Source organism: Coregonus clupeaformis, chromosome 26 (genome assembly GCF_020615455.1).
Source record: "Coregonus clupeaformis isolate EN_2021a chromosome 26, ASM2061545v1, whole genome shotgun sequence".
Lineage (NCBI taxonomy): Eukaryota > Metazoa > Chordata > Actinopteri > Salmoniformes > Salmonidae > Coregonus > Coregonus clupeaformis.
Window position 1 is genome coordinate 2,953,977 of NC_059217.1, and position 24,055 is coordinate 2,978,031.

Genomic DNA, 24,055 nt, shown 5'->3' on the forward strand with positions numbered 1-24,055 from the left:
TATATTTATATTATAGCCCTAATATTAAGACAATTAATGGCCTAATATCTACTTAAAATGTAGCTTCTACACATCTCTAGCCTCTCTCTTGCAGCTGTTCCCGTGCGCCATAGGCTATAGGGTAGGCCTACAGTGAGGAGAACAAGTATTTGATACACTGCCGATTTTGCAGGTTTTCCTACTTACAAAGCATGTAGAGGTCTGTAATTTTTATCATAGGTACACTTCAATTGTGAGAGACGGAATCTAAAACAAAAATCCAGAAAATCACATTGTATGATTTTTAAGTAATTAATTTGCATTTTATTGCATGACATAAGTATTTGATACATCAGAAAAGCAGAACTTAATATTTGGTACAGAAACCTTTGTTTGCAATTACAGAGATCATACGTTTCCTGTAGGTCTTGACCAGGTTTGCACACACTGCAGCAGGGATTTTGGCCCACTCCTCCATACAGACCTTCTCCAGATCTTTCAGGTTTCGGGGCTGTCGCTGGGCAATACGGACTTTCAGCACCCTCCAAAGATTTTCTATTGGGTTCAGGTCTGGAGACTGGCTAGGCCACTCCAGGACCTTGGGATGCTTCTTACGGCGCCACTCCTTAGTTGCCCTGGCTGTGTGTTTCGGGTCGTTGTCATGCTGGAAGACCCAGCCACGACCCATCTTCAATGCTCTTAGTGAGGGAAGGATGTTGTTGGCCAAGATCTCGCGATACATGGCCCCATCTATCCTCTCCTCAATACGGTGCAGTCGTCCTGTCCCCTTTGCAGAAAAGCCTCCCCAAAGAATGATGTTTCCACCTCCATGCTTCACGGTTGGGATGGTGTTCTTGGGGTTGTACTCATCCTTCTTCTTCCTCCAAACACGGCGAGTGGAGTTTAGACCCAAAAGCTCTATTTGTGTCTCATCAGACCACATGACCTTCTCCCATTCCTCCTCTGGATCATCCAGATGGTCATTGGCAAACTTCAGATGGGCCTGGACATGCGCTGGCTTGAGCAGGGGGACCTTGCGTGCGCTGCAGGATTTTAATCCATGACGGCGTTGTGTGTTACTAATGGTTTTCTTTTAGACTGTTGTCCCAGCTCTCTTCAGGTCATTGACCAGGTCCTGCCGAGTAGTTCTGGGCTGACCCCTCACCTTCCTCATGATCATTGATGCCCCACGAGGTGAGATCTTGCATGGAGCCCCAGACCGAGGGTGATTGACCGTCATCTTGAACTTCTTCCATTTTCTAATAATTGCGCCAACAGTTGTTGCCTTCTCACCAAGCTGCTTGCCTACTGTCCTGTAGCCCATCCCAGCCTTGTGCAGGTCTACAATTTTATCCCTGATGTCCTTACACAGCTCTCTGGTCTTGGCCATTGTGGAGAGGTTGGAGTCTGTTTGATTGAGTGTGTGGACAGGTGTCTTTTATACAGGTAACGAGTTCAAACAGGTGCAGTTAATACAGGTAATGAGTTGAGAACAGGAGGGCTTCTTAAAGAAAATCTAACAGGTCTGTGAGAGCCGGAATTCTTACTGGTTGGTAGGTGATCAAATACTTATGTCATGCAATAAAATGCAAATGAATTACTTAAAAATCATACAATGTGATTTTCTGGATTTTTGTTTTAGATTCCGTCTCTCACAGTTGAAGTGTAACTATGATAAAATTACAGACCTCTACATGCTTTGTAAGTAGGAAAACCTGCAAAATCTGCAGTGTATCAAATACTTGTTCTCCCCACTGTATATGCAAGCATCTCCACTAATCCTCTTCTCGTGAATTCACAGGAAAGTCTATAGGCTACAAACGCTATAGGACATTTAATTTGAACATGTTTTATACTAGGCCTAATAGCCTATTCGAGGAGAGAAGCATGCTTTCTCTTGCTAATAGCAGAATGTAAAATATGGGGAAAGTTGAGGCGAGAGAGTGCATTGTTGTGATCGTTTTGACCGGTAATGATAACATTGTTGCATGTGTTGCAAATGGTTGCACGGGACAGACAGAGATGAGCACAATGAAAAATAAGATTTAAACGAATTGACAAACATTAGAAAAATGGAAACCACTTGAAAACCACTTGAGCAACAAGGCAAGCAATGACATGCTGTAAAAGATGCGCAGGCTAAATCAAATCAAATTGTATTTGCCACATGCGTCGAATACAACAGGTGTAGACCTTACAGTGAAATGCTTAAATGGCTTTTGTTGTTGAATTGCTACATTTAAATATGAATGTATATGTTATTTTTCATTACATGTACATTGAAGTGTTATTTGCAGTTGTCACTATGACAAGGAACACACCCTGAAAGCCCAGATATCTGTGTTACCGCCTTATCAATAGGCCTACAGCGTAGGCTAGAGGATGCGTTGGATCATTTGATTGACCGGTGTACTATAGAACGATAAACTTTCCTCTAGTGTGGATGCTCGCCAACGATTTATAGTTATGTATAGTTTATCATTATAGTTATCGTTACAGTTATCGTCCTTGGTTTGGGTAGCCGATCATTTGCATATTTTCGCCACCAGATATCGCAGTGTACCTCGCTAGTTTCATCGATGTGCTGATACATTGTGGGGCGCTGCGCATTCGCGCGAACCACTTTGATAATTAGCATGTGACCAATGGGATGGGATATGCAAATATGAGGCGCTCGAACTCCTGTTTCCACAGTTGACTGGGGGAGTGGGAACGCGAACGGTGAGAAGAGAGAGTCAGATGCATAAAGAATAGAGATATAGACACACACAGTCACGACCTTGACTGGGATGTTACTGGAAAGAGACCATCAGTGAATATTCGGATTTCAACGTGGATATTTTTCCAATGTGCAATATGACTTTTGAGGAAACCAGTGGAGAACACTCTTCAGAAAGGTAAGATTATCTTTGCAACTTGTTACAATTGTCAGTGCTTGAGCACTGTCAAGCTCGTCAGCAAAAATTCCTTCAGATTTGGCTAGCCAGCCTGTTCGTCTCCCTGCATGCGCACGAGTTTTCCCGAGCATGTCCAATCTAACTTAGTTAACTAGCTAGCTAGTTACAGTAACCTATATAGCTAGTTTCTATGTTGATGCAAGCTGACTAAATAGCAATAAAGTCGCATATTTGTGTCAGTATGGTTCCGTATTGTTTTGCACCCTCAGGATGGATTCGGTGTCTAAAGCATTGGAGGATGTCATCAGCTCTGCGTTACCTCAAGGTTGCATCACTGTAGGAGTCTACGAGGCAGCAAAGGCACTCAATGTGTAAGTGAAGCACATTGCAAAAGATTATTAGCTACAGGTATAACGTTAGCTACTATCCAATAATACGTATATTCTGAAACAACTAAATACGAGGAGTGAATGAAGTAGCTACATTCTTTTTCAATAGATTATTCTTCTGCAATTAAGCAGTAATACATCTACTCTGAAGTAAATTCATGAATCTATTACTGTAATGTTACTTGATTAGGTAGCTAATTGTATTGACATTTAACTCATCAGGGACCCGGATAATGTGGTACTGTGCCTCCTGGCCACAGATGAGGAGCAGGTCGAGGACGTGGCTCTACAGATCCACTTCACCCTGATCCAGGCGTTCTGCTGCGAGAATGACATCAACATCCTGCGGATCAGCAACATGAGGCGCCTCGCTGAGATACTTGGAGGAGTGAAGCCTGGAGGAGAGCCCATGGACCTGCACTGTGTACTAGTTACTGTACGTTTCATTACATTGTTCCTACTCCCATATCCCTGGCTTTTCATCTACTAAACAGTGCTAGACTTGATATCAGTTCCTCAGGTGGGTCTCTGCGGGTGTGGCGCGTTTAGCCTGGACTGCACTGAGTTCATTATACTAGCTAGGTTATTATGCCATTTTTCATGGATGCTAAGGATTTGCAGGTCAAGAGCTTTGAATACAGCATGAAAGACCTAGCCCTAGATGGATGCAAATACTTGATTTTAATGGCCACCACATCTGGCTTGGTAGTTATGTCTTCATTCATTGCTCAGCTCTTTGAAGTTTGATCCAGCTGACTGCAGCCGTGTGATCTGCAGTGTGTGTCTGTGTCTGTGATGTGGGTTTCCTAGTAGTCTGATGTAGCCTATGCTGGCTGCAGTACTGCGTGTGGTCTGACTCCAGTTACTAGGGCTATGTCCAAATGGCACCCTATTCTGTACATAGTGCACTACTTTTGACCAAAGCCCTGTGGGCCCAGGTCAAAAGTAGTGCACTATATAGGGCAGGGGTAGGAACCTAGTTGGAATGAAATCGTGCAGTACCTGCGGCACAATTTTGTTCCAACTAGGCCCCACACCTGACCAACTGAGCTAATTGATGAGTTCAATACACCTGAGCTGTGTTCGAATACCCATACTAACATACTGTATACTACATACTTAATGAGTATACACTACATACTATATACTATTAGTTCATTTTAGTATACTGTAAACAAACGATATCCTTTCAGTTGAGCGTACTAGCTCTTCGATAAAAAAATAAATAATACATTTTATTTAACCAGGTAAGCCAGTTGAGAACAAGTTCTCATTTACAACTGCGACCTGGCCAAGATAAAGCAAAGCAGTGCGATAAAAACAACAGCACAGAGTTACATATGGGGTAAAACAAAACATAAAGTCAAAAATACAACAGAAAATATATATACAGTGTGTGCAAATGTAGCAAGTTATGGAGGTAAGGCAATAAATATGCCATAGTGCAAAATAATTACAATTAGTATTAACACTGGAATGATAGATGTGCAAGAGATGATGTGCAAATAGAGATACTGGGGTGCAAATGAGCAAAATAAATAACAATATGGGGATGAGGTAGTTGGGTGGCTAATTTCAGATGGGCTGTGTACAGGTGCAGTGATCGGTAAGGTGCTCTGACAACTGACGCTTAAAGTTAGTGAGGGAGATAAGAGTATCCAGCTTCAGAGATTTTTGCAGTTCGTTCCAGAGAACTGGAAGGAATGGCGGCCAAAGGAGGTGTTGGCTTTGGGGATGACCAGATTGTCTACCGGAAGTTGATGCTGTTGCTATGCAACTTCTTGCTAGCTTGTTAGCACAACAAATTACTAGCTAGACATCTTACGACTTCATTAACAATGCCCATTAAGAACGCACAACGACTATACCACTTAGCTAAGCTAAGAATGACGTGAATAATCAAGTCAATAGGTTGCGTTCGTAAATTCACTCTGGCTATCTACTCCGATTTCAGAGCACTCTCGTCTGAGTGTGCCAGAGCGCAGAATAACTGATGAATTTACGAACGCTCAACACCCGTTGAATATGGCCGGGCAAAAAAGCGGAATTAAATTGTTGCCAGCAGCACAGTTTGTCACTAACGCTCTAGATAACATGTAAACAGCCTAACCAGCTCTGCTAGGGCGAGTAAAATGGTCAGAGTGAGCTGTTCTCTCATTTGTTGTCAGGAAGTAGCTAGCTAGCTAGACAACGTTAGCCAGTTGACTGCCTTTTTCAACCCTACTCCTCGGCCAGAGCGTCCAGTGTGCGCTCTGAATGCTCCGAGAGCAAAACGCAATTTACGAACACAGTTGGGTAGTTAGTTAGATAGCATATAGTAAATATACTGGCAGGTTCGATGTATTAGTAGCCAACTAACGTTAGGTAGCTAGCTAACATACCAGTACATACAGTATGCTGTAATGATATGCTATGTGGTTCGTAAGGATAGCGTAGCTAACAAATTGTCAGCCAACATAACGTGTAACGTAACTTATTTGAAAAGTAATTACTTTATTACATTGCTCAACATTTTCTTAACATTTGTCATAATTAGTTAAAGCAATTAATTTGTATCTGCTCTAGTCGGACTTCGGCTGCATATTTTCCACCATTCAAATCTGAAAACGTTGTGAAGCCACAGCCATTTTCTAAAGAATTGCATTATGGGCCCTAAAAGCACGGAAATAGTGTCCACTGCTTGTATACTTCGTATTTTGGCGAATGTAGTACGACATCCGGGAACTTTTGGCATGCTAACTATATCCATACTATGACCAATACGCATTGCCTACCCCTGATATAGGGAATAGGGTGCCATTTGGGACGTAACCTAGACGTTTGTGGCTGAGTTGGCAGAGCACTGTGTACTCTACCTGCTCTTCCTGTGGACCACTAGTACTTTTTCAAACCCACGTTCCAGGAAATGAAGCTTAGCTCATAGGTGAACGATGATGAATGATGGCACGTTTACAGAGAGATTTTTAGACTGCAGAAGTCAGCATGGATACATTTTTATGCCCTGCTCACACACTTCCTTAGTAGTGATCTGATCTGTGAGGCCCACTATCAGGCCATAGCTCACACGTTGCAGAGAACCCTTTTCTGATTATGGTTGTTACAAAGAATTGTTTATCCCTTTATTTAATGCATATGTTTAGAAAGCATAGCAGTAGGCTAGATGTGTGGTGATTAACTGCGTGTGCAGTTATAATAATCTCACTTGCATAGAACCCTCAGGCCTAACTGATTAGGGTTGTTGTTATACATTTATAAGGCCTACTTGTCTGTATTTTAATGCATACGTTTTTAGAAAGCAGCATTAGCCTAACTGTTTTTGTTTTCCATTTCTCCTCACAGAAGTCGACCACGTGGAAGGACCCAGCTCTGAGCAAAGTGAATCGCTTCTGTAGAGACAGTCGAGTACTGGACCAGTGGGTCCCCATCATCAACCTACCTGACCGATGAACAAGCAGCATGGACTCTAACCACGTTGTACACTTTATATGGAAACACAGCACACTGCACTAGATTTGTGTAAAACCCCTTTGTTGGACCTCTCATGAACAAACCTGATTCAACAGAGTGAGAGAGATGGAGGGGGAAGGAGGACAAGAAAACAAAACAACAAGAAAATCTCCAACTCCAACAAAACTTGCTGGATCAGTGTGGATTTTATGCTGAGGTTTTGAGATGAGGAAGAGGAAGAGTGACTCAGCATTCTGGGTTCCAGGACTGCCAAGGTAACAATGGTATGACTGTTATGCAAAGGTAACGGTTGGTTGTTGGAATTACTTTGTCCTCGTGCCCTGGCGCTGCCGGGAAGAAAGCCATTACAGGAAGCTGAATCATGTAAGGACACACAGCAGAGCAGACAGAAGCACGTGGTGGTGAGCAGAGCAGAGTGCACAAGTCAGCAGGGGATTGGAATCTCCTGGAGGCTCAAAGGACTCAAGGACTGGACCGTACTCAAGGACAGGACTGGACTAAGCCAGACTAGAGTTTTCTGAACTGGACTGGAGTAGCCTGGACTAGTCTGGGACAACAGGTTAGATAATGCCTCAACGAAAGTGGACCAAATTTCCATGTGGATATACTCTGCATGTTAAACTTTTTTGCAATTTTATCAGGAACTTACTGTATTAATCAACAGTATGATACTGTATAAACTAAATACAGTAGATTACCGTAGCATGCACAGTAAAATACCGTACATTTGTTTTACAGTATTCATTATGGTGCATTGTGGGAAAATGTTGTGGGCAGGGAAAGAGTCTCTGGATAATTAACATATTATGGCGTGCCTTGTAAGAGGATATATTTGTTGCACCCGTGGTGAGAATGCTGTACCCTCACAGAATACGGAAATATACTGTATATTAGGAATTCTACAAACCTTGTCCTGAAACTCTACAGTAACTTACTGACCAATTGCTGCCAGTCATTTACTGTAATTCAGAATACAGTACCAATACCGCATTGGATGTGTAATATTGTTGTTTCACACTCATTAACATATTTTGATGTGTGTCTTGTAAGAAGCTATATTTGTTGCACCCGTTAGTGAGAGTACCAATTTAAGTGATACAGTATGTGGTAGTGGTTCCCTAACAATACAATGTATATAGGGGACAGATCAGAGTGGCAGCAAGTCTCAAACCTTTTATCGTTGAGTGGTGACCCATGTCCTTTTGATCTGTTTTGCCCTGTCGTCACTGTCAGTTTAGAAGCCTTTGTTAAGGCCCAAAGTGCAAGTGATATAAAACACCTAGTATTCATTAATATGCTGTAATATCCAAATACCTACTGCAAACATGCTTGCTCTAATCCCTTGTAATTACAGTAAAATACTGTAGAAATAATTTTCTTACAGTTTAATAGTCGCTGTTACTGTATTGTACTGTTTTTCATTGCTCTGACATCAAGTTACCATGAATATCTCAGTATTGTATTGACACTATCCAGAGATCGTCAGCGATATATCATAAGATATCTTGTTGTAATTACAATTATTTTGAAGACTAATGTATCCTTAACTACAACAACATTTTCAGTAATGGTTAAATAAACGTTTTACTTGTTATGAATGTGATATTTTTTTATCAACCTTGGTTGAATGCACTGACTGTATGTTGCTAAGGACAAAAGTACCCGCTAAATGACCAAAATGTAAATGTAAAATAAAAAAAACTTGCCAAGAACACTGGGTAATGTGTCGCTTCATGGGTAATTCCAGTAATATACTGTAAATTAGATTACAGTAAAAATGTTGGTACCGTAAAATGTATTACCATAAAATGGATTACAGTAGTTGTACTGTAAAATAAATTATAGTAATTACTGGCCAATTTCTGCCAGTAAGTTACTGTACATTGTACAGGAAATGTTTTACAGTATGGAAAAAATACATCACAACTGTAATTTATATGATCTTGATGATTTCTGAATTGTGATTTTGAGAATTATTTAAATTAAGAGGAGGGAAGGTCTTGTTTAGGTCATTGTCAGGACAAACCAATTTATTGACTTAAACATTAACTTCTTTGTTTTGTTTTAATTCATGTTCGAGTTAATTTAATTAATTTAATTGATGTTGCAATGTTCATCAACAGCTACCTTTGTAGAGAAATAAACAAAACTGAACTAAACATTGAATTGCTTTGCTTGCTTGGATTTTATGCAGTGAGTTATGAGCATCATTCTGCAGGTTTCTGAGTTACCTGTAAGGAACACATGACTCAGGACTAAGAATGCTTCTCTGTAAAGGCAGTGGAAATCAGGGCCATTGAACAACCATTCTGCTTTCAACCAGCTAGGTCAAATAAACTTTTCACTGAGATCACTAGATAATTCAGCACAATTCCAGCTGCAGTACCTTTTGTAATTTCTCTTATGTAGTGTTTTTTTTCTTCTCAGCTGCAGGTGTTGACTAAAAGCCTCAGTTCAGGGGAATGGCATGGCATACAACACTTTCAAGTGATCTTCATATTCAGCTGAATAAAGAAAGGATCAAGGATGTGTGCACTGTTTAACCTGGTGCAAAAAGCTAGTACTTAGTTTAGCTTGTATTTATTATGTAACTACTGACTTCATAATACCTATAAATAGACCCTATGAATAGAGGTGATGCTGTCACACTCACAGTGAGTGACACACTGATAGTAATAATAGTGTTACTATTTAGAAAGCAACACTAGCAGGGCTGGCTGTTAACCAGAAACCCCCTGATGTCATGCCGGCCTGAAATATGGCTGTTCAATTATACATTTATGTAAATTAGCTTTAACAGCCTTTCCAATAACCATCGTTTTGTTTTCTTAGGGCAAGTCACCATAGCTGTCTTCGCATGAGAGACATGGGTGCTAAATGACGTAAATAAAAATGTAAATGTGTGAGCCCATAGTTCCAGTCATCAGATCAACACTGCGCAGTAGGATGCTATGCTGATTTGACTTGGAGTGAGTGAGAATAGAGGAAAGTTGCAGGTCTGTCCTGCTAGCCCTCTGTGGAATGGAATGCAGGGGTGTATGAATAAGGGAGTTACTACCTTCTCCTGAGGTAGCCATCTAGTGGTTTTACAGGAGTTGAAGAACTAACCATAAACTATAAAGGTCCAAAAGAACTGCAAGTCAGGAATGGGGCGTCAGTCAGGTGGGTGACTGGACTGGAGGTTAGGAGAAGGCCAGTACACTGCAACCTCACTCCTCTGAACTTTAGAATTTCCACAAGAGTCATGGAAAATAGCTGGGCTGGGGGTACCACCAATGAAACTCAACAACATATCACACTGATGACAGGAATTTAGCAGGAAGGAGCAAGCATGGACAATGAACAGAACAGAACACTGCTATCATATTCTGATTAACTCTGAATGCACTGTTTATGTAGGTTTTCACTATGGCTCTGTAGGCCTAATCGCAATGCCAACAGAACGGAAACATTTCATGAAGACACTGATCTGTAGGGCTGGGAATTGGCAGTGATCTCACGATATGATTTTATCACAATAGTTAGGTGCCTATACGATACGTATTACGATTCTATATGTATGACAATTCATCACAATTCTATATGTATTGCGATTCGATACTGCGATGTTATTGCGATTCGATGTTACAAAAATATTGCTCCCTATATGCCTGCTACAGAGGGACAAGCGAGAGCCATGAGAAAACAAGTTTTGATCAGTCATGGAAATAAAAATGTCTCACCATTTCAAATACCAGAGTTTTGGAGCAGGTACAGTCGTCTAGCGCTAGCTAACGTTAACTACCAAGCGAAACATTTATAAATAATTTTTAAAATATATTTTAAAAAAATAAGAGAATATCCACTTTGGAAAAAAAGGTAGATGGATAATTAATAACAGTATCTTGCAAGATTCAATAGTTGGAATTGTAAGAGTTGTTGCCCTGTCTCTTTCTCTGCGATTGTAATTCTTATGGAATCCAGAAAGAACAAAACCCTGTCCTCAAACATTTACATCAAAAGGTACAAATCATCCACATCAAATTCTAATTATTTTTGGATCAAATAACATAGAAAACAACCACATTTTGTGCATTATTAATTTAACATCCTTACAAACAACTTAATGTAAATGTACATTACTGTATTGTACATAGGCTGGTCATCTAGGTGCCTGTAGACTTTCCATCACCAGGAAGAAAAACAATGCATTATTTACAGTAATTGAGTACATTGAGACATCAAGTGGTTTGTGATGACGTGACGTGATGATGTGGCTCAGTTGGTAGAGCATGGCGCTTGCAACGCAAAGGTTGTGGGTTCAATTCCCACATGGGACCAGTACAAAAATGTATGCACTCACTACTGAAAGTTGCTATGGATAAGAGCATCTATTAAAATGTAAAAGGAATGAATGGACCATTTCAGTTTACACAGAAATAAGTTGCATTTGCAAAGTATTTCAAGAAGCTTGAAAATGTATCAAGCAAGTATTATCAGATTAATTGTCTTGTACATACAATTATCAGACTCAACTCATAAATGCATTTAGTTTAAATGTTTTCACAAAAGTAGTGCACTGGCCCCTTACTAGTCCTGTATTAGTGGACCCCCACCCCCCGTTGTCGAAAATAATCGCAGCACCCCCACCTCCAAACTACTTCCAGCAACTATGTATTGATCTGTTAAAATATGCATCTGTGAGGTAGGTATCAGGGGTCAGGTGAAATGTTTAGCACAAACATATCGTTAACCAGGTCGAGTACAGAAAGGAAATTGTAGGGTAGTGGGTAGTGCAAACAAATACTTCACATTTCCCAGGAGAGAGGGGTAAAATAATTTGATAGTGTTTCCAGAAATAACAGGGCAGGAGTGTGTGAAAATATGTCAAAACAGTCAACCCAATCATTAGTGGGTAGATACTAGACAAAGGCCTACCTGCCACACACACACACACTGGTCAAAGTAGTGTATTATACATTGAGTGTACAAAACATTAGGAATGTCTTCCTGATATTGAGGTGCACCCACATTTGCCTTCAGAACAGCCTCTATTCGTCTGGACATGGATGAATATGATTATACAAACTTTGCACAACTCTTAGGACAACATTTATCCATTGTTTTTGGCATTAAAATGTGTGTAATTGTCCCGCAAAATTTTTTATTATACAGCAGAGTTAGGTTTTCAGAAGACTGGGGGTTTTCCTCTAACTTCTTTCCTGGGGTTTGCTCCTTTCATATTTATTTTGATCCTGAAAAAGTCCCCTGTCCCTGCCAGTGACAAGCATACCTATAACATGATGCTGCCACCACACTACTTGAAAATACAGAGGGTGTCACTCTCTGTTGTGTTGTATTGGACCCAAACCGGTTGTTTTCTATTCAGGCCATTTCTTTGCCATGTTGTCTTGAAGTATTACTAACGGCCTTGTTGCAAACAGAATGGATGATTTGGAGTGTATTTTTTAACACTGGCTACTTTCTTTTCACTTTGTCATACAGGCCAGTAATGTAGAGTGAATGAAATGTTGTTGATCCTCCGTATTTTCAAGTATTGTGGTGGCAGCAGCATGTAATGGGTGTGCTTGTTACACTCTTCAACAATTATGGGCTAAAAACAACCCAATTTGGGTTATTTGGTAACCCAGCGCTGGTTAAATAGTGGACAGAACACACACTGGGTTATTTTGACACAACCAATTGGGCTGCTTGAATAACCCAATATGTTCGGTTGTTTGGATTACCCAAACATTGGTTAATTTAACCATCAGTCGTTTTTTTTACCAACTGTTGGATTAATGTAATCCATTGGTTATTTTCAGGAGTAGTTGCCTATTAGGGTCGTGGATTTCAGATAGTTGTTTTTGGGCATCCGTGAGCGTAAAATAAAATTAATGTTGATCATGTTAAGTTTGTACACTGCACATTGCATATTCTAATATACATTTCACATTATTATTTACATATCCCAACATTGAGATACAATGGTCAGTGTTCAACCTTAAAATGTGCCAACAATACAACAGATTAGATTAACCTGAATTACATTTAGTCTCACGGGTGACCAAAAAGAACTATCTGGATGCCACCACTCTAGTCTTCTGATCTGACCCGCTGGGTCATATCTCAATAACCCAGTATCAATAACCCAGCAGTTCTTAAAGAAAATAACCCAACTAAGTGACCCAATGCCTGCAACCCACCATTTGGGTCATCCAAACAACCCAGCTTTTTGTTGTGTGTGTACCGGCAGGGACTGTGGAGTTTGTCAGGATCAAAATAAATATGAATGGAGCAAAACCCAAATAAAAATGTTGAGAAAACCCTGCCTCAGTCATCTGAATACCTAACCCTGAGATAGAGTTTTATTTATCAGCCGGACAATTACACAAATGTTTATGCCCAAGACACACCAGAATGGCTTTCCAATAGGTTTTGGGTGTTCCTGAATGGTCCAGTCTCAGTCCTGACTTAAATCAGCTTGAAAATCAGAGACAAGGTCTAAATATTACTGTCCATCAATGAGTCCCAACGAAACTTACAGATTTTTTTGTGCAAAGTCGGTAGAATCTTCTTCAAAATTATTCACAGCTGTAGTGGCTGCTAAAGGTGCTTCCACCAAGTATTAACCCTGGGTGTGAAGGCATACGCAATAAAGATATCTTTTTTTTATGTTCTATAATTTTTCTTTCACTTGTAGGTTGTGGAGTTGAAAATCCAATTAAATAAATGTTTTGATATAATTTTAAGAAAGCAAAATGTGAAGACTGTGCTAGGGGTGTGTAGACTTTCACTAGGCCCTGTAACATTACAGCCTTGACTTGGGGACAGAGAACATTAAAACAAAATACAGCAAAAATCTGAACAAATGGGAATGTTTACAGTCCAGTGATTGACCTGATACTAGATAAACGGGTTTGTCTATTAGTTGTGACAATTAAACAATTGACTCTCTCAAGTTATCCTCTGAAAAGTGTCCGATCATTGTAATAAAAGCATTGTTTTTTTACACACAAGCAATTTTTTTGTGCCAGGACAAGTATGTTTATAAATCACTCAAAAATAATCTAAATCATGTGTTTAAAGACATTTATTAACATTTAAAAATATAAGAAGGCAAAATTGGAAATAAAATGCTAAAATCACTTGACACAGGACAAATATCCACATGGACAGTATGTACCAGAGACCAAATCCAGTATTGGGTATTTGTCACAGAGAGACAAAACTTGTTTCCTTTAAAACTGTAAAATCCATTTGCAACATGAATTGAGTTGGCAAAATCAATGCAACACTTACATCAAAATAACATATACTGTATTATTGTCAATTCATACAGGAGAAATAAAAAGTGTTTAGACACATATACAGAGTCTAGATTCGACTGAAGTTCAGCATGTCATTGCAGTGACATACTGTAACAGCGAGAAGAAGCAAGTGTAGAAACAAATCATACAGGAACACGCAACTTCAAGCAAGCCTTCAAAGCCACACAGAATATAATATCTTGTGGACTGATCATAACATAAATAGTAGAATGTAAGATTTTCGGTTCTGGGTTGCCGAGATTACGCAGAATATGGAGACAAATAGCACACCATGTGGTGTGGGAACATTTTAATTGGTGCTGCAGCCTGTCTCTATAACGCTCAGTTGACCATCCAAATGACAGTTAAACATATTGTCTCTATTATTTGAATAGCTACAGAAAAATCACAGCATAGATGTGCTCCCTGCATCCACCGGGAATGTAGTGATTCAGTTGTTCACAGGATTATTATAGTGTTGTTTGAGGAGTGTGGCTGAAAGGTAGTGGTGAGATGCCGAAGCAAGACTACTTCAATATTAAGGCCCTGGATGGTTAAGCTCGGTCGTGTTCATTAGGTACAAAGCGAAGTGAACCAGGGAGGTACTACCTGAACTTGTCTAATAAGAAACTATTGTTTTAGTTTTCGGTTTTGCTACGGTATGCCATAATGAACATGACAATGGTTACAGAGTTGCTTTTGCCAGACACGTGCAAAGACACACAGGTAGACTTACACGAATACATACTCCCACACACACAATAACAACTATTCAACCATTGTGACCATCATGACCGTTGTGAGAGCATGAAATAAGAAATTATACTTGTATTGTTACTGTAATCATGGAATGTTAAAACTCAAGAAGAAATCATAATAACAGTCTGCACAAAGTTCACAATGGATCACAGAATCCATTTCAGTACATTTATCAATAAAACATTATTAGAGTGAAACACTGTAAAATACTGGCAATAAAATACAATCAGAAAACCTGTACATTTCTAGCCTGGTACCAGATCTGTTTGTGCTCTTGCTTACTCCATTGCGGCCATAGCTTTCATAATTGTTTGCCAAGAAAATGAGTCACAAAGAGTTTGCATGATAGCACATACAGACTGGCACTCAGGCTAGTACAGTATGTTTCCTCTGATGCTGGTACTTTGGATAGACGTCATTGTGATGGCACAGACGGATCTTACTTCCTCTCCTTCAGCTAAGTAGAGATAACATTATGGACCAACATCTTATACATCAATGTAAGGCATATTACACTAATTTAAAGGGTTACACAATATTAGTGTACCATGATCTGCAATACTTAATATTGATACTACATTATCTATCTACTGTACCACATACAAGCAAGACAACTATGCAAAGTCACAAAGGTTGGTTTCTAAGGCAAAGGTTAGTCAGAGTTTGAGTCATACTTTCATAACAAATACATAGAAATGGGATAGTCTGAATTGATACCCCCCATCATCTACCCACGCCTGAAAACAAAATTATCTCTGACATTGTCTTTGCAGAAAGAAAACAATGCTGGTTAAACATGGTTAAGTGGTCATCCTTTAACCTTATTCAGGCCCCCACCAGCTTACCAGGGGCTGTGGATGCAAGCCATATGTTTTCCCTTACAGAATGACAGGCACCCTTTTGAGAGAGTTTTATTATGTCACAGAGGCCATTAACTTTTGGCCAGCCTGCCCTCTCCTGTTTTGATGGGACATTCACAGGCTGAGTCCCAAAAGGCAGCCTTTTCCCTTTAGTGCACTACTTTTAACAAGGGCCCATAGGGCTCTGGTCAAAAGTAGTTCACTATATAGGGAATAGGATGACATTTGGAACAAAGTCATACAGTAGTTTACCAGCCCATCAGCACTGGTTAGTGTCCTCCTGTGTCATGGGACTGGCTGATTTACATAACAGGGTTATTACAGGCTTATCAGTAACATTCAAACTAGACTGATTGTTTTCCAAAGAAGCTAATGTGTGGGGACTGACTGACGCAATCAGGAGCTTAAAGGTTTATTTAGTGTGGTGCAACTGCAATGCTTTATGCTTTAGGGCCATTGGCATTATTTATGCTCTGGTGGATGTGCACTGCACTGTTAGATGTTTTTGTAATTTTATCAGTAACTTACTGTATTAATCAACAACATGATACTGTATAAACTGAATACAGCAGATTACCGTAGAAGGCACAGTAAAATACCATACATTTGTTTTACAGCACACTGTAAGACCTTTCTGTAATTTCAACAGTAAAACATTGTAGAGTGCACAGTAAAATACCATAAATTGTAAGAGGCTATATTTGTTGCACCAATGAGTGAGAATGCTGTACTCCCACAGAATATGGTAATATACTGTATTTTAGGAATTCTACAAACCTTGTCCTCTCAACTCTAGAGTAACTTACTGGCCAATTGCTACAAGTAATTTACTGTAATTTATAATACAGTACCAATACCATACTTTTGGAACACTGAAAACCTTTTGAACACTAACAGGTTTGTGGTATTGTTGTTTCTCACTCATTAACATATTTTTAGGCGTGTCTTATAAGCGGCTATATTTGTTGCACCCATTAGTGAGAGTGCTGTACCAACTGAAGTGATATGTGGTAGTAGTTCCCTAACAATTAAATGTATATAGGGGATAGAGCTGAGTGGCAGCAAGTCTCAAAAACATTAATGGTTGAGTAGCTAGCCATGTCCTTTTCAAATGTTTTGCCCTGTAGTCACTGTCAGTTTACCAATAGATTTCCAATCATTGTGCTAATGCTAGTTAGCATTGGCTCGTGAAACTACCTTTAACATCCTTCATACTGGACACAGAGACATAAAAATGGTATCTACGAGTTCATCTGACTCTGGGGAAGTAGATAAACGGCCTCATTGCCAAAATCCCAAAGTATCCCTTTAAGGCCTAAAGTGAAAGTGATCTAAAACACCAAATATCGGTATGCTGTAATATAAAATTACATCTTCAATAATAGCAATGCTGATTTTATTTTCGATACAATTCAACAATAAAGTACTGTATTGCTGTTTTGCTATATATTTACTGCAGCATTCTGTAAATTATGGTGAACTATGGAGAATTATTATGGGAGGAGAAAGAATTGTGGTCCTCTGTAGCGCAATTGGTAGAGCATGGCGCTTGTAACGCCAGGGTAGTGGGTTCGATCCCCGGGACCACCCATACGTAAAAATGTATGCACACATGACTCTAAGTCACTTTGGATAAAAGCGTCTGCTAAATGGCATATTATTATGATATTATTAATTGTTGGCTCATTAACATATTTTAAGGCGTGCCTTATAAGTGGCTATACTTGTTGCACCTGTTAGTGAGAGTCCTGTACCAATTTAAGTGACATTGCGTAGTAGTTCCCTAAAAATGTTATGCATAAAGGGAACAGATCAGATTGGTAGTGGGTCTTAAACCTTTTAATGGTTGACTATTTATCCATGTCCGTTTGATCTGTTTTGCCCTGTAATCAGTTTGGCCAGTTTGGAAGCCTTTGTTTAGGCCTCTAGAAGTGATATAAAACACGTAGTATTCATTCAAATGCTGTAATTTGCAAATGCCCACAGTCTACTGCTTGCTCTAATCCCTTGTAATTACAGTAAGATACTGTATAAATATTTTTGTTACAGTTTAATAGGTCACTTTTACTGTATTGTTCTGTGTTTCATTGTTCAGGAATCAAATTACCGTAAATATCTCAGTATTGTATTGGCACAATCCAGAGATAGTCAGAAAAAAAATAAAAAGATTTGATTTGATATATCATGAGATATCTTGTTGTAATTACAATTATTTTGAAGACCAATGCATCCTTAACTATAACAACATTTTCAGCAACGGTTAAAGAAATGTTTTACTTGCTATGACTGTGATAAGTTGCTTAGGCCAAGAGTGCCTGCTAAATTACCGGTACCAAAATGTAAATCTAAAAATGAAAACTTGCAAAGAACACTGGGTAATATGTCGCTGCATGGGTAATTCTAGTAATATACTGTAAATTGGATTACAGTAACATTTTTGGTACCGTAAAATGAATTACCGTAAAATGGATTACAGTAGCTGTACTGTAAAATAAATTCCAGTAACTTACTGGCCAATTGCTGCCAGTAAGTTGATGTACATTTTAAAGGAAATATTTTACAGTGTAAACATTACAAAGTGGGGAACCCCCAGTTCAAACCCAGCTGGTCTTTAGTCTGCATAACATCAGATAACAATCTGAAAGAACACCAGTCTCTGTTGAGGAGTCTTAGAATGAGCTCTTATTTATTCATGACTGATTGAACTAAACTAAAAGCTTTGTTTTTGGGTCACAAATTACTTGTTGCATTTTTCCTCATGGTGCTCTTTGGTCTTAGTTGTATCTGATGAAGAGAGTGGACCAATGATTCTGATCCTACCAAAATGGCACATGTTTAAAGGAGAGTAAGAATCAGTCCCAAATGGCACCCTAGTCCCTATATAGTAAACCACTTTTGACCAGAGCCCTATGAGCCCTAGGGTAACATTTTGGAATCAACCTGAAGTACAAGGAAACTTGGGGAGTGGGGCTGGGCTGGCTTTAAGCCAAATAGTGTACCGGTATTAACGTCATATTTCTCTCTATAAAAGAATACAAATAAAAAAGCAAAGAGAATTCAGCTGTCCCGCTACTATAATATAGTGCATGGCTTCTTGTCTTTGAAGGGGTTTTCAGAGGCTGGGATACCCATGAGTAGAGGGTCGTATTTAGCGTGTTCTCCACAGTAGTGCATCAGGTCTGCTGAGGCCTTGGACACCTGCAGAAGGGAATCATACAGCAGGTTACTATTGGCAACACAAGGAAACACACACACAGAGAGAGAGGTCAGAGAAGGCAGTTCTTGCTAGCCTGGCTGACGCAACCCATGCAACTACACAGGAGGACTTTGAGAGCTGGTGTCGGCCAGACTAAGTTCTTGCAGGATGGAAAATGTAATGTCATATACGTATATCTTGGTATATATGAGTTATGTTTGAGAAGCGTACCTTAATTCTCTCAATACTGGCCTCTATTCTCAGCTGCTGGACTGCCCTCCTGGCATGGGCAGTGTTATTGGAACTCTGCATCTTCGAAGACATGTTGGTCTCCACACACCTCTTAAAACACACATACTGGATTCAGTCTTCACCTAGTGTGTAACACCATGGAAAAGAATGAATGAACTGACTGAATTAATTAATATTTAATAGTTATTGGATATACCTTCAACAATTTGGGATAAGCAGCAGTTTGTGAGTGGCTTTATCTGGAAAAACAAAAGAAACGCACAATAAGCCATAATTAAATCACCATTTGTACATTGATATAGGGCAGCATGAAAGATACCCCACTTACATCAGCTGGCCCTTCTTACGTCTTTGCACAGCAGATGGTGTGTTGGAGAGTTACCCAATATGGTTAAGTGTCAGGAACATAACTTTGACAAGCTGCCAAACACAATATACAAACAGGCCAAGGCTAGTAGCAGCTGTTACTCCACTGTCCTTCTCCAGAGTAACTTCCCAAAAGTGACGGTCGGAAGGTAATCTGCAATTTACTCAACCAACAACCTGCAAACAAGCTATCGCACATAATCACATAAAGATTGGCCAAGATGGAAACTGTTGTACAATCCCACACATCATGGGAAGTCTGCGTTGGTCCATAGCAATAAAGACATTGCCTGAGAGGATAGTCTGCTATAGGGGGTCTGTATGTATTAAGAAAGAGATTGCCTGAGGTGTTGGGACTGTTCAAAGGAGAGCACCCGGTCTGTCAGGTTTCTCTCTCACCTTGGAACCTGTGGATTCAGATTGACTGAGTGGGAATCCTTGTCTGGGTCAGAGTTATTGGGGCAAGATGTAGCCTACTTGCTGTATTCTACTATCTCAGCCTGGTCTCATGGACTAGACATAACACAGTAAACGTAAAACCAAAACACTCAAATTAGTATGATATGTTACGTTTGGTATGGTTAGATAAGACAGAAGGTTACTTAACCCTCTAGAGTCTAAGCCCTGTCTAAGCCAGGGGAGATTCACTACATGGAACAACAGATAGTTCCCCAAAAAATCAAAAGGAAGTTTGTTCTGAAGTGTCTGTCCTATATCTGAGAGATATAAGAAAGATCAGGATTTTTTCATATGTATTTATCCCCTTATTTTAGGAACTAAACCATATACTGTATACTTTCATTATTTTAACTGGTACGGGGACCTTCAGAGGAGTCTTGTGAGGCTTGTGGACTCAGCCTTCAGCAGAGTGGTCATAATATTGTGTCGGCCAAACCGTTGGGACGCTACAGACGTTTTCATGAGAATACCACATTTCGGGATGTCTCATGGTCTGACAAACACGCTCTAGCTCTACCACCTTTCACCGCAGATGCAGAAGGGCGATATCGGCAAATGGGTGGATTGAGACACAGCCCATGTAAAACACCACATATCTCTAGCTTAAACAAACAGATTTTTATGGGGATTTTTGTATTACGTTAATTAGATTTCCGCGGGGGCGCAACCATTGTAAGCCAAGGGTTAAGGCAAAAACGAAAGTTGGGTGGTTGGTCGGGGTGGATGGGTGGACGTACAGTATAACGCGAACATCTAGCAACCCAACGGTTGCGTGTTCAAATCTCAATCTTTTGAATTTTAGCTAATTAGCCACTTTGCAACTACTTACTACTTTTTAGCTGCTTTTCAACTACTTAGCATGTTAGCTAACCCTTCAACCTAATTTTTTATTTTTTTATTTTTTTTGTCATTTAGCAGACGCTCTTATCCAGAGCGACTTACAGGAGCAATTAGGGTTACGTGCCTTGCTCAAGGGCACAGACAGATTTTTCACCTAGTCGGCTCGGGGATTAGAACCAGCGACCTTTCGGTTACTGGCACAACGCTCTTAACCACTAAGCTACCTGCAGCCCCCTAACTTCTAACCTTCTCAAATGTTGTGCACAAACCTAACTTCTAACCTTATCCCCTAACCTCTAGTCTAGCTAACGTTAGCCAACTAGCTAATGTTAGCGTTAGCCACCTAGCCACTTAGCTAACAACAAATTGGAATTCATAAAATATCATGCATTTTGCAAATTCGTAACATTGTACGAATTGCAATTCGTAACATACGAAATGGATGATGGACATCTACAAATTAATACATACCATACGAAACGGTGTCCCAGATTTAAGTTTACTATGTTATGTCTACCCCTGAGATCAGGTTGACTACATTACTGAAAAAGACATACAGTATCTCTAGGTCAACAGTACAGTACATGAATGAGTCTGGCAAGGTAGACTAGCTCAGCAGCTGTGTTTAGGTCAGGGAAAATAACAACACATGTTTTACGTTATAACAACAATACCGTTGCACGTGCACACAGTGCAGTTCATTTGAGGAAAAGCCTCAACGATAACCTTTGTGTTGATGTCATCAAACTGTGATTCCACTTCTATTACAATGGCTGAGAGGTTTATGGAGGAGGACGCATGTAAGGAAGCGGAAACAATGAAGTCATCGGTAGCCAGCCACAGAACAGCTGAGTACAAAGTGGATGGAGAGACCTCCATCGGAAGCATACATCTCACTAACCACCCCACCAACCCACTCCTTTCCTTCCTCCCTCCTCCATTCACAGGAAGCTGTATCCCAGACAGCCAGTTCAGTTTCCCTCTGAAGTATAAATTCTTAAATATGTTCCGGTTTTAAAAATAGAGCAGAGCGGAAGAAGAAAGAGCTGCAGAGGTGGTTACTCACACACACCGACAGGAACATAAAGCTTAAGACCACGGGGAGTGAGTATAGGAATAGCAACAAAGGATCCTAATAAGCTTTCCTTAAATGTATACATTTTCCAATGCTCTTAGACACATCAAGACCCCTTCACCCTCTGCCTTAGAGCTTTTTGTGTGCTTGGCTTGGGCAGACACTGGAGGGATTTAATGTGCATATAGTACCAGTCAAAAGTTTGGACACACCTACTCATTCAAGGGTTTTTCTTAATTTTTACTATTTTCTACATTGTAGAATAATAGTGAAGACATCAAAACTATGAAATAACACATATGGAATCATGTAGTAACCAAAGAAGTGTTAAACAAATCAAAATATATTTTATATTTGAGATTCTTCAAAGTAGCCACCCTTTGCCTTGATGACAGCTTTGCACACTACAGGTACAGGTGGGACCAAGAGACTGAGAAACAGCTTAAATCTCCAGGCCATCAGACTTTTAGTCACCGCTAGCCGGCCTCGGCCCAGTACCCTGCCCTGAACCTTAGTCACTGTTCTAGCCAGCTACCACCAGGTACTCTACCCTGCACCTTAGAGACTACTACCCATTGAAGTCATTGAACACTGGTCGCGTTAATAATCCTATATACACTGAACAAAAATATAAACGCAACATGTAAAGTGTTGGTCCCATGTTTCATGAGATTAAATAAAAGATCCCAGAAATGTTCCATATGCACAAAAAACTTATTTCTCTCAAATGTTGTGCACAAATTTGTTTGCATCCCTGTTAGTGAGCATTTCTCATTTGCCAAGATAATCCATCCACCTGACAAGTGTGGCATGTCAAGAAGCTGATTAAACAGCAAGATCATTACACAGGTGCACCTTGTGCTGGGGACAATAAAAGGCCACTAAAATGTGCAGTTTTGTCACACACCACAATGCCACAAATGTCTCAAGTTTTGAGAGAGTGTGCAATTGGCATGCTGACTGCAGGAATGCCCACCAGAGCTGTTGCCAGATAATTTAATGTTAATTTCTCTACCATAAGCCGCCTCCAACGTCGTTCTAGAGAATTTGGCAGTACGTCCAACCGGCCTCACAACCGCAGACCACATGTATGGTGTCTTGTGGGTGAGCGGTTTGCAGATGCCATAGCCCCATGGTGGCGGTGGGGTTATGGTATGAGCAGGCATAAGTTACAGACAAAGAACCCAATAACATTTTATCGATGGCAATTTGAATGCACAAAAATACCGTGACGAGATCCTGAGACCCATTGTGAGGCCCATTTTTAAAAAATGATCTGTGACCAACAGATGCATATCTGTATTCCCAGTCATATGAAATCGATAGATTAGGGGCTAATGAATTTATTTCATTTGACTGATTTCCTCATATGAACTGTAACTCAGTAAAATCAATGAAATTGTTGCATGTTGCGTTTATATTTTTGTTCGGTGTAACTACTGCTGTACACACCTTTTCTATTCATATACTGTCCATACTGTCTTTACACACCATAATATGTACACTACATAAACAAAAGTATGTGGACACTGCTCGGTGAATATCTCATTCCATAATCATGAGCACCAATATGGAGTTGGGCCCCCCTTTGCTGCTATAACAGCCTCCACTATTCTGAGAAGGCTTTCCACTAGATGTTGGAACATTGCTGTGGGGACTTGCTTCCATTCAGCCACAAGAGCATTAGTGAGGTCGGGCACTCCAATTAGTGAGGTCGGCGTTCCAATTCATCCCAAAGGTGTTCGATAGGGTTGAGGTCAGGGCTCTGTGCAGGCCAGTCACGTTCTTCCACACCGATCTCGACAAACCATTTCTGTATGCACCTCGCTTTGTGAACGGGGGAATTGTCATGCTGAAACAGGAAAGGGCCTTCCCCAAACTGTTGCCACACATTTGGAAGCACAGAATCATCTAGCTTGTCATTGTATGCTGTAGCGTTCAGCTTTCCCGTCACTGGAACTAAGGGGCCTAGCCCGAACTATGAAAAACAGCCCCAGACCATTATTCCTCCTCCACCAAACTTTACAGTTGGCACTATGCATTCGTGCAGGTAGCATTCTCCTGGCATCTGCCAAACCGAGATTCGTCCGTTGGACTGCCAGATGGTGAAGCGTGATTCATCACTCCAGAGAACACGTTTCCACTACTCCAGAGTCCAATGGCGGTGAGCTTTACACCACTCCAGCCAATGCTTTGTATTGCGCATGGTGATATTAGGCTTGTGTG

General features: G+C 40.2%; 2 protein-coding genes across 2 annotated transcripts in view; one reads left to right on the top strand and one right to left on the bottom strand.

Moving 5' to 3' along the window:
• The first annotated feature begins 2,691 nt into the window (after nucleotides 1–2,691).
• LOC121540508 (growth arrest and DNA damage-inducible protein GADD45 alpha) lies at nucleotides 2,692–8,445 on the top strand. The gene is made up of 4 exons (XM_041849440.2): nucleotides 2,692–2,876; nucleotides 3,146–3,247; nucleotides 3,488–3,701; nucleotides 6,605–8,445. The coding sequence occupies exons 1-4, from the start codon at nucleotides 2,827–2,829 to the stop codon at nucleotides 6,710–6,712; spliced, it is 474 nt and encodes a 157-aa protein (XP_041705374.1). The 5' UTR covers nucleotides 2,692–2,826; the 3' UTR covers nucleotides 6,713–8,445.
• An 8,840-nt stretch (nucleotides 8,446–17,285) lies between these two features.
• Nucleotides 17,286–24,055, bottom strand: part of LOC121539945 (guanine nucleotide-binding protein G(I)/G(S)/G(O) subunit gamma-12-like) — an 88,459-nt gene continuing 81,689 nt past the window's right edge. The window contains exons 2-4 of the mRNA XM_041848596.1: nucleotides 19,286–19,328; nucleotides 19,069–19,179; nucleotides 17,286–18,839 (exon numbers count right to left, since the gene is read on the bottom strand). Coding sequence (XP_041704530.1) covers nucleotides 18,714–18,839; nucleotides 19,069–19,161 — 219 coding nt within the window. The 5' untranslated portion in view covers nucleotides 19,162–19,179; nucleotides 19,286–19,328 and the 3' untranslated portion in view covers nucleotides 17,286–18,713. The remainder of the gene's footprint in view (nucleotides 18,840–19,068; nucleotides 19,180–19,285; nucleotides 19,329–24,055) is intronic.